Source organism: Nicotiana tabacum, chromosome 10, assembly GCF_000715075.1.
Source record: "Nicotiana tabacum cultivar K326 chromosome 10, ASM71507v2, whole genome shotgun sequence".
NCBI classification, from domain to species: domain Eukaryota; kingdom Viridiplantae; phylum Streptophyta; class Magnoliopsida; order Solanales; family Solanaceae; genus Nicotiana; species Nicotiana tabacum.
In genome coordinates, this window is record NC_134089.1 from 33,329,693 (window position 1) to 33,341,274 (window position 11,582).

General features: G+C 35.9%; 1 protein-coding gene across 1 annotated transcript; it reads right to left on the reverse strand.

The window, feature by feature from the left end:
* Positions 1-816: 816 nt before the first annotated feature.
* Positions 817-7,847, reverse strand: LOC107793715 (uncharacterized). Its single transcript, XM_075222773.1, has 3 exons — positions 7,669-7,847; positions 6,836-7,110; positions 817-2,186 (listed from the first exon to the last, which is right to left on the reverse strand). The coding sequence occupies exons 2-3, from the start codon at positions 7,070-7,072 to the stop codon at positions 1,035-1,037; spliced, it is 1,389 nt and encodes a 462-aa protein (XP_075078874.1). The 5' UTR covers positions 7,073-7,110; positions 7,669-7,847; the 3' UTR covers positions 817-1,034.
* Between the last annotated feature and the right edge of the window lie 3,735 nt (positions 7,848-11,582).

Consider the following 11,582-nt stretch of genomic DNA (forward strand, 5'->3'; position numbering starts at 1 on the left):
TGAGGGTGGGTGTTGAGTGTAGTAGTATAAATGATGTGGTTAGTAGTGTAACATAACTTAACCATAGTTTGGAAGACTATAGTTAGCTAACCATAGTTACTAGTTTGTTATAGTAGTTCGACTTGTATAAAGAGGACATGTTACTGTATAGTTGTCAATAACAGAAATGAAGATTCATTTTCTTCCTCAGCTTTCTCTTCTTTGTTCTTAGCTGCGACTGCTACCTTCTTATAAACTATCTCGTTCCACAAATTTAACAATATTATACACTATAACCAAGTTGAAAAGGAGGTAAAAAAACGAGTAGAAAAACTCTAATAGTCTACTCACTACTCCACAAATCTATTCCACAAATCTAATAGTTTTTCTGCCTCTAATAGTCTACTCACTACCTACTAGAAAAACTCCACCAAGATAGAGGTAAAAAACGAGTAGTTTTTCTGCCTCTAATAGTCTACTCACTACCTACTAGAAAAACTCCATCAAGATAGATTGAATCGGCGATATATACTTCAATTAAAGGCATAAGAGCGCAGCGAGAACATAACAAAAGGAAATGCATATGGGTGTCCTTATTGACACACCGGGTCAAACTCTTCCCTTGGAACAGTAATAACAAAAAAGTACAGAATTAGAAAGTGCGAAGAAAAGAATCGCGATACTAGTAATAGTGATACAGGTGATGAGAAGGGCAAACAAAAAATAATTAAAAACCCAATTCTTAGACGAAAGTACAGTAAATTCCCATTCAATGTTTACTGCTGGAGTAGATCGTCTAAGTTGAAGAAATTGAACCCAATAGTCACAGAACACTTCTGCTAGAACAAGTACCATGGATTAATACTAAAAGAAATACATTTCTTTACTGAAATCTATGTAGAACAAACGCCATAGACCAAAAATGTGCTGAACAAATGATCTTCACTGAACTGATATTAACATGGCTAAAATATCATACTTGTATCGAAAGGTTCACTCCTATCAAACATCCTGAAAGGAGGAAAATAGCCTGTTAGATTATCTACTTCCAGGGATTAAATTGGCCGACACATGTATCGACTTTTCAAACCCTCAGGTCTCTGGCCTTCACTTCCTTTATGCATGCCTGTGTCATTAATGTCATCAGTAAAATCATCACTAATATTGACCAAGTTATTGGATGACCTATTCTGTACGCTCAATTGTCGGGGGATGAAAACATTGAAGTAATAGTTGACGATGGTTTTCCTAGTCTTTTGTGGTAATGACTTTACTGCATGCTTCAGAAAGTTCTTTCCACTTGGTTGTGGTTTCCTTTTGACCAATGACTCAAAGGCCGCTTTATCCTTGGATGACCATGCCTTCGAAACTTGCTCTCCCATTTCATCAAATTTCCAACTGAAGAAAGCAGGGCCAAGGTCACGTTGCAGAATTAGCCTTTCCTCAAGAATGTGGCGATTGACACAGTTAGTGGTTCCTGGAGACCGACAAGAGCAGGAGTGAGGTCTCCCTTTTCCAATTGGTCTAGAAGAGACTTCCATGTGCCCGATTTCAATAGGCCAAACTAGGGTGCCTAACCATCTTGAATCTTCAGAGTCAATGGCTTTACTATTAATGTCATCCTTGTCTGCTAGTTCCGTCCAGTCTGGAACTTCAGCTTGGAAACGAGGCCCAACTGGAATAACAAATCTCTGAAGGTGGTCGCCAATGAAGTTCAGCAACCTGAAGGATTGACGAGGTGGTTGTAGAGATCTGCTTCTTGATCCTTTCATAGACAACAAGCTTGAATTATGAATTGCATCATTCAAGGCCAGCAAGGAGGCAACGGAAGGGGTCCGATTATCACGACTCATCAGGTCTGAACCATTTACTGACTCGTCAGAATCAACTAAGGAAGATAAATCCTTGCTGGTAGGAGCAAAATCTTTTGCATCATTCTGGAGGGAGAATTCTGAAGATAACTGCTCTTGAAAATTGTCCTCAAATGCCAGTAAACTACATGCACTGTGCGAAGTTGAGAAATTCTTTTGGCGAGAACTTTTTGCAGAGTTAACTGAATTAAGCAGGCATGAAATACCGGAGGCATGAGAAAAATGCCCTTGTCCTCTACGTAGTTTTGATTTACTTTTCTGGTTAAATTTCTCTGCTGGAAGTCCAGGAGCAGATCTCAACTGATCTTTCACAAACTGTTGAAGTTTTCTTTTCTTCTGTCAAACGAATCAAGAAAATATGTTATTAACAGTATGGCAGAATTACAGCAAAATGGGAGGGGAAAAGAACCATTTGATGTTGCTCAGGAACTTATGAGAACATAATTTTTTTCAACTAAATCAGGGTGATGTCCTGAAGGATGAAAATTTCCGAAACTAATTTTCAGACGCTACAGAATTCAAGAGAACCACAAGAACATTGATATTCAGTCTCACTCATGATATGATACATCAAGAACACAAAATGGAATTGATCTTGCTGTTTAGCTATACTGCAAAGACATGGCGGGGTAAAAAGCGGCTGTATCCTCAAGTAATCTCTATTTCCTATTTATTTACATGCATGCAGCCTTTCCCTCTTATCCATTCTGTCCAAGCACTGGTGACAAACTTCAGATTACTGCTAATGGCTCCTAACCTTCAGAAGTATCAGTTAAACCCCAAATATTCACGAAATAGGCCTCGAGGGAAAGGAAGGTGGATCGATGTTTGGAGCTGAAGGAGGTACATGTGCATTTGCATACAATTGTTTCAAAATTCATCAGCAATCCCTTTGGAAAATGTGCTTGTTCATCCAATTATAATTCGTTCATTCACAAGGAAATGTATACAAAACCCACAGTAAATGATTCACTAAATGCCTCTCAATGAGGCATAATGATTTGGAGTACAAGTCTAAACCAAACTACTTCCACAGCGAAAGAGAATTAGTATTAGCCTCATACATTGGTTTTGACAAACTTATCAAATCTACGGATGCAGATGTGCATCTATCTATACAAGGAAGAAACAAACAGTCATCAGTGCAGGGGGAAAGGCATGCTTGCAGTTTTATCCATCAATTGGATTACTTGTACCTTTTAGTGGTTTAATACAGAATCTATGAGCATTTACAAAATTGTATCTTAGTTTGTTTTTGACTTTCAATTCTTCACATGATCGCACCCAATGGAAGTTGATAAGATCTATGGTTATTATCTACAACTTCCTTTGCCTTCCTTTTAGCAAGCAACAAACAACAACAACAACCCAGTATAATCCCACAAGTGGGGTCTCGGGAGGGTAGTGTGTACGCAGACCTTACCCCTACCCCGAAGGGGTAGAGAGGCTGTTCCGAAAGACCCTCGGCTCAAGATAATAAAAAGACTAAAGGAAAGAATATTAAATTCACCACGGAGATCATAGGGAAAAAGGAACATAAAATGCAGAAGAAAAATGCAAAGCAAAAACGATGGCTATTAAATGGATCCTGCGTCGAAAGTAGAAAATAGTAAGACATGACACTGCCCCTAGCTATCTTAGACAAAACTCCACCGGAACTAGGCTCACAAAGGTATAAAGTAACGCAAGACTCAACAACCTCCTAGTCTACAACCGTAATACTCGACCTCCACAACTTCCTATCAAGTGTCATGTCCTCGGAAATCTGAAGCGCCTGATCACCTCTCCCCAATACTTCTAAGGCCGCCCTCAACCTCTTCTCGTGCCTTCCACGACCAGCCGCTCACACCTCCTTACTGGAGCATCTGGGCTTCTCCTCTGTACATGCCCGAACCATCTGAGCCTCGCTTCCCGCATCTTGTCATCAATAGGAGCCACGTGCACCTTCTCCCGAATATCATCGTTCCTAATCTTATTCATCCTAGTGTGCCCGCACATCCACCTCAACATCCTCATTTCTGCTACTTTCATCTTTTGGATATGTGAGTTCTTAACAGGCCAACACTCAGCCCCATACATCATGGCCGGTCTAACCACCGCTTTATAGAACTTACCTTTGAGTATCGTTGGCACTTTCTTGTCACACAAGACTCCAGATGCCAACCTCCACTTCATCCATCCTACACCAATACGGTGTGTGACATCCTCGTCGATCTCCCCTCCCCCGTGGATAACCGAACCAAGGTACTTGAAGCTGCCTCTACTTGGGATAACCTGGGACTCAAGCCTCACATCTACGCCCACTTCTCCCGGCCCAGCGCTGAACTTACACTCGAGGTATTCCGTCTTCGTTCTGCTTAGCTTGAAACCCTTAGACTCAAAAGTCTGTCTCCAAACGTCCAATCTCTCGTTAACACCGGCTCGTGACTCATCAATCAGAACTATGTCATCAGCGAATAGCATGTACCATGGCACCTCCCCTTGAATATGGTTTGATATCGCATCCATCACCAGGGCGAATAATAACGGACTGAGCGCAGAGCCTTGATGTAATCCCATTTCAACCGGAAAAGGCTCAGAGTCCCCTCCTACTGTCCTAACCCGAGTCTTAGCCCCATCATACATGTCCTTAATTGCCATAACATAAGGAACCAACATACCTTTTGCCTCTAAGCATCTCCAAAGAACTTCTCTAGGAACCTTGTCATAAGCTTTCTCTAGGTCAATAAACACCGTATACAAATCCTTCTTTCTCTCTCTACAGTTCCACCAACCTCCTAACAAGGTGTATAGCTTCTGTGGTGGAACGACCCGGCATGAACCCGAATTGGAATAAATCAGTGAAAAATAAATGCTTCATAGCTGTACAATTACCTACATAATTGTCAGGAAATGATGAAATGTCAAAATAATAGATCAAGTCTCTTTGCTTTTGGTCATTTATGATTTATCATCATTAGTCATGCACTATTATACAGAAAACAGGCAGATGGACATGAAACTCATGGTACTGGATAGTGCAAGAAGTGTTTTCATCAATATGCCCAGCTAACCAATAAATCAGTACAACAACTACTACGCTTCAGTCCCAAACAAATTGGGACGGCTAGTCAACAAATCCCTTTCTGGCCACAAAACACTTCTAGTCATACAAGGGTAAATTAGACTTTAAAAGTACTTACATAGGAAGGATTGACACATATCAGAAGCAATGATGCATGCAGACAAATATACTCAAAACATAAAGCATGTCAGAGGGTTGTAATGTAATACTCCCCCCGTTTCAATTTATGTGAACCTATTTCCTTTTTAGTCCGTGCCAAAAAGAATTACCCCTTTTCATATTTAGAAACAATTTCCATTTATGCAATGATTTCTAGCCACACAAATTTTTGTGCCCCATTTTACACCACAATTTCAAAAGTCTTCTAGGGGTGGGCGTCAGCCGGTCGGTTCGGTTTTCATGAAGTTCGGTTCAGTTTTCGGTTTTCTATTTGATGCACCAATAACCGAACCAAAATTAGTTCAGTTTCTTCTGTTTTTGCTAATTTGGTTTGGTCGATTTTCGGTTCAATTCGGTCGGTTTGGTCTTGTCGTATTGAGCTTTTAAATTGGACTTTTTCTACTAAACAATATGACTAATTTCATATTTTAATGCAACTATAACTCCAAAATGCGATACTTATAATATGATTAGTCAAATCATTTAGTTGATGTACGAAATATAAATTTATTTGACAAATACTACTTACAATATAATTATCTCGTAGAGACTTAGACAATCATCTAGAAGCATAATCTAAGCAAGTTCAAATGAGAAGAGAATTAGTATCTATTATATAAAAGGTTTTCTACTTTAGATCTCACACTTCCCGTGAAACATAAACAAATATTAAGTTATAGTAAGAATACTGTTTTCTTCCATTTCAGTAATAACTATTTCTTCTAAAAACTGAAAGAGACGGTGGCAAACAAAGATGAATGTCATTATACCACAGCAATATTGGCGATGCACAAACAAACAATGATGAAAAATGCATTGGCAAACAAAAAGGGATAATTTTTAGAAATGTGGGACTTTATTTGGGTTTGGGCTTCTAATTTTATAATTTAAATATATGAAAAAGTTGGGCTAGACAACTTAAGAGGAGCCTAAAGGCTTAGGACCCATATTAGAAAACTTCGATTTTCGGTTTAACCGAAAACAGAAGTTGCAAAACCGAGTACCGAACCGAAAACCGAAATTATAAAAAACATAAACCGCAAACCGACCGAATAAGCCGAAAAACCGAAACCGAATAAATGGAAGTTTACAGTTCGGTCGGTTTTTTCGGTTCGGTCGGCATTATTCCCACCCCTAAAGTCTTCTCTTTTTTCTTGAACTACATGTCCAGTCAAATAGATTCACATAAATTGAAATGGAAGGAGTATATATTTGTTTCTTTAGCCCAAAAATAATATTGGGTCCATCCAATTTTATGCGACTCTACTTAACAAGGATCCAAGTTTGAGGGTTGTTTGGAGATTCTGAAATCAAGATGGGATTCCATCTAATCTGAATCTACTCTAAAATCTACTTCAAAAATGATCTATCTGTACTTTAATCCAACTTGTATTTGATATCAATTTGGTAAATATTCGACGTTCACAATTTAACTTCGTTTAGCAATTTAATTGGACTACATCATTATCTTTTTATTATAAATAACAAACAGTACTTAAAAGAAAGTCACCGACTAAAGTAATTTCCATATATTTCAGCTGCAGTCATACTAATTCCTGCATTTTGGTGTTTTAAACTGTTTCTCTCCATTACTCCAGTACAGTTCATTGATGCTTAGTTTAGTCTCCTCCGTGGAGAAGGAGTACCTAGAGGTGAAAAAAGATGCACATCTGCAAGACTGTAACCAACGCCACGAAGATAAGAAGATAAGCGCTACTATGATAGAGGTAAATATTTAAAGAAACTTCATAAATGAGCATACCCACGAACAGTCATTATCAGCAAGAGCCATAACATCTCGCACTCTTAGCATCTGATTCCATAATGGTCGAATTCCCTGATGTGATACATTCGAATCACAAGGATCTAGCGCAAGTTTTTTCAGCTGAGCTACCATTTCTGCATCGGAGTACCTCCCAAATATCAATTTTCCTGGCGAGTTACACAAAGCTACTTCTTCCATACTTCCTCCCTCCTTCACACCCTCCAACGGAGCCATTTCAGCTCCACTATTTGCTGTCTTTCCCGATTTCAACCCTGAAATTGAAAGTAATGCAACACAAGGTCAATGAAGTGGGAGGAGAATCATGAATTCTCAGTTTCAAATCCCACCAGAGGCTAAAGCTGACCAAGACACCGTCATTCAAAAAAAAAAAAAAGAGTAATGAAACAGGTACAAATGATTATATACTCAAATCGTAAATTCAGTAAAAACGGAGCATATTCATATTTTGAATTGCATCATGGATAGATCTAGGCTATCACAACTGGTGCTATCACATATACTGACGCAGTTGAATACTAGAGACTTGCGAGTTTTTAGCTCAGCTCAGTAGAATTATCCGGATTAATTAACTTTAATTTATTCATTTACTGCATTATCAAATCAGCTCATTACATATTCAATGATCAGAGTGATCATCAGGAATCCAAAACTAAAACCCCACGCGCGGAAGTTATTCGTACATCAACATCAAAATTGACACGCGCCGGAGCTGAAATTCCCCCGGAAAAAGGATAACCCTAACCCTAGATAACTGAGGTGTTCATCGGCGAGCCGTTTGTAATATTATAGCAAATGTGGGTAATACATACCTTTAAGGTTGCTGCTTCTGTTGACGCTTATTGCCTTGAAGAATACCGTCTCTCTTTTTTTTCTTCTTCTTTTTTTTAAGTTTTTGTTTTTGAGCAAAATTCTACAACTCTTCCGTCTAAGAAGTGAGGGTAGGTATATCAATAAGGTGGTTTGATGAAATTTGAAGGGGTCAAAATAAGTTGTGTCACTATTACATCATGATCCAACCCGTCTAAAGTTACTAAGATAACCGGGGAATATTTTCATATATACTTACTTTTGGGACCATACTGCATAAAATTTTGTAAAGTATACCCGTTTCGATCTGAAGTAGTTCAATATCTTCAATTCAACCTTAGAAATCAAACCTGAATTTATTCTATGTTTCAAATGCAACTTTAGAAATTCGAATCTAAAGTAGTTCAATCTTTTAAATGAAACTTCAAAAATCAAATCTCAAGTTCTTCTATCTTTCAAATGCATTTTATCTATCAATCAGAAAAGCGAAGCGAGTTCCATTACGTATTGATTGGTGAGCTAATCAATATCAAATATGAAAAGGAAATCGTTAAATTATTCAATTAGATAATAATTGAACAATTTAAGAATAATTGAATTCTTTTTTCAAGTTGATTCAAATTATTCGAACGTTTTATTACTTATTTATTTTTGTTTGGCGTACAAAAAAACTTTTTGAATTCCCGGTAGAAAGAGATTTCGAACTTCAGAAATTTAAATATTAAGTAGTTCAATTAATTGAATGCAACTTCAGATTTAGAATCTTAAGTTCTAAAATGTAAACTCATTCTTCGAATTTCAACAATTCAATACACGATTCAACGCCCAAAATCTAGCTCAAAGTTGAAACAAATTTTTTAAGTATCATAAAGAATAAATCTCAATCATCAAATGATCAAAACAACAATAAATTTAACAAACCCATTTTCCAACTAAGAAGAAGAAGAAGAAGAAATTCTAAGCACAAAGAAAAAGAAAACAACGATAAAGGAGAAGAGAAAAGTATATGTATCTGAAGTTATTTCAAAATTAAGTATTAGTTAATTTTTTTTTTAAAAGTGGACACAAAATCAGTGGGTAGCACAAAATTGGGCACCACACGAAATTTTACGATATTTAGTTCATTTTGGGCTTCTATTCTCAACTTAATTGGGTGGTGCTATTTAAATTTGGAATTTTTGCCTCCTACAGCAAAGTTTAACACCTTATTTATTTTAAATAAATACTATTTTAAAAAATTATATTATATAGATACCTTTTAATGTTTATAGCAGAATATCTAATTTTGGTTACCTCTTACCCTTAAGCCACTAATATTCAGTTACACTATTTTCTTTCTCTCTTTACTTTGATACATGTCATTCTCTTCCCCATAAAAAACCAAAAAAACGTATAGAAAGAGAGACGCACGACAAGAATGACGACGGTAAATGGATTTTCTCAATCAATCATTTCTTCTTCTTAACTAAGTAAACACAACAGATTTTTGTCGTTTACTCTGTCAACGTATCACGCTGTATTTCAATGTATTTTCAACGTATCATGCTGTATTTTCATGTATTTCATTGTATTCATTGTCTTTTTTCATTGTAATTCAATGTATCTCGCTGTATTCCATGTATTTCATTGTATTCACTGTCTTTTCCCCCCCATTGTATTTCAATGTATCCCACTGTATTCTATGTATTTCATTGTATTCACTGTCTCGCTATATGCCATGAATGTATTCATATGTTTTTTTAATTAATATAATTTATGTATTCAGATGTATTATATAATTTCTCTGAAGATTGCTATGTTTTGGGGTATTATTCGGTTGAGAATTTTTTCTATAACTGAAAATACAAAATTTGTGTGTTATAATTGAGTTTGTTGAGTTATATTAGGAGTCTATTATGTTAATTGATTCACTTTACGTTTAAAAACAGTGTAATCCCCTGTTTCACGCCATGAATACAGTCGAATACAATAATCTGTCCAGCTGTAATCCCATGTTTCACGCCATGAATACAGTCGAATACAACAACTGATTAGCTGGACTTCCCTGATTCACGCCTATTTTTGCTACTGTATTCATGAATACATTAGCTTAAATACATCTAATATATCTTATAACAACAGAAATCGTATCTACAATCCGTAATATAGCAAATGATATCTATAGATAGCTAATTACCACTAAAAGATAGTGCTTTATGAAAATTTCTCTTTAAATTTTAACTCTTTAAAAAAAAAAAACTCAAAAAAATAGCCTTCAGTCAAAATTTTGAGAAGTGTTCCTAGTAGTCGCCAGAATTTTTCATACGATGATCACCAGAATTTACCACAAAATCCAACGGATCATCAAGAATTTTTCAGTATTATGGCTAAAATCCTAACGATCATCATAACTATCTATTAAGGAAAATCCAGATGATTGCCAAGAGTGCTTTTCAAATTCTGACCGAAGGCTATTTTTCTAAGATTTTTCTTAACGGATCAAAATTTAAATGGTAATCCTAAAAAGGTCCATTCAGCGTAATCTCAGCAACCTAATTTGTCCAAATGGATTGCACTTGTATGTGTTGAATTTGACACCTCGATCGAGAAAAGATTCATGAGTAGCTTAAAAATAGAGTTGTCAAAATGGACATAGCATGTGAAGCCAACTCAACCAACCCTCTAATTGTATGGAGTTGGCTAAGAATTTTTTCAGCTCATTCAAATCTAATTTAGTTAGAATTTGGGTTGAAATAGCGTGGGATAACCACTTTTAACAGGATATTTAGTTTTATCCAGTATTTTTAATGCTGAACAAAAATAATCATTACTCTATTAAAATTAATATGAAAGATGTTTTTACTTTTTCTTTATGAGTGCTGTGTAAATATTAAGGACATGGTGTCCTTAACATTTACACTGCACATGAGGTTAAAGACGCCATGTCCTTAACATTTACATTCCACATATGAAGTTAATGACATGATGTCCTAAAGTTTAACAACGGAAGGTGCAAATACTGGACACATTGTCCTTAATATTTACACAGTATTCATGAAGTTAAGGACACCATGTTCTTCATATTTACACAACACTCATAAAGTTAATGACACTATGTCCTTAACATTTACAATGCTGAGTAAAAATAGCCACTACTCCATTAAAATTAATACGAAAATATATTTTTACCCTTTCTTCATGAGTGTTGTGTAAATATTAGGGACATGGTTTCCTTAACATTTACACTGCACACATGAAGTTAAGGACGCCATGTCCTTAATATTTACACTACACATATGAAGTTAAGGACATGATGTCCTAAAGTTTAACAACGGAAGGTGCAAATACAGGACACTTTGTCCTTAATATTTACACAACATTCATGAAGTTAATGACACAATGTCCTTAATATTTACACAGTATTCATGTCTAGCACAGGGGTATTTTCGTCGACGGGTAAAAATTTATTAAGCACTGGCTAAAGAATAAATACATTTTAAACAATGGCTAAAGAGTAAAGACATCTCTATTTAGTGGCTAACTGTGCACTTCCCTCTAAATTTGGTTGTTCTCCTCATCAGATGAGTTGCCTGATTAGGCCACATTAAAAAAAAAAACCTCATAAAAGGATCAATTGATTAAAGAAAATGAGAATAAATCAACCCTAGACTAAATTAAAATAACTCAAATATCTTTCTTGTACCTTTTAAATTACTTACTTGTTCCTATAAAATTTCTTATCTTTTGCTTGTGATTGGTGAATATTAAATAATCGGTTTTATTTGCTCTAAAATTTATTCATTCAACTCTTCTTTGTTTGGTTATGTCTAAATCATGATAGAATTATTCAGCAAACATTAGAAATAAAGAGCAATGTGATTGAGCTAAGTGTGATTATTAGTTTGAAATCTTCTTTTTTTTTGTATTTTTTTGATTC

Excerpts from the sequence above, each read along its gene's own strand:
- LOC107793715 (XM_075222773.1), bottom strand. The coding sequence starts at position 7,072 with ATGGCTCCGTTGGAGGGTGTGAAGGAGGGAGGAAGTATGGAAGAAGTA. Across the intron at positions 2,187-6,835 it reads CTGATAATGACTGTTCGTGG|AAGAAAAGAAAACTTCAACA; the intron begins GTATGCTCATTT and ends TTCGTTTGACAG.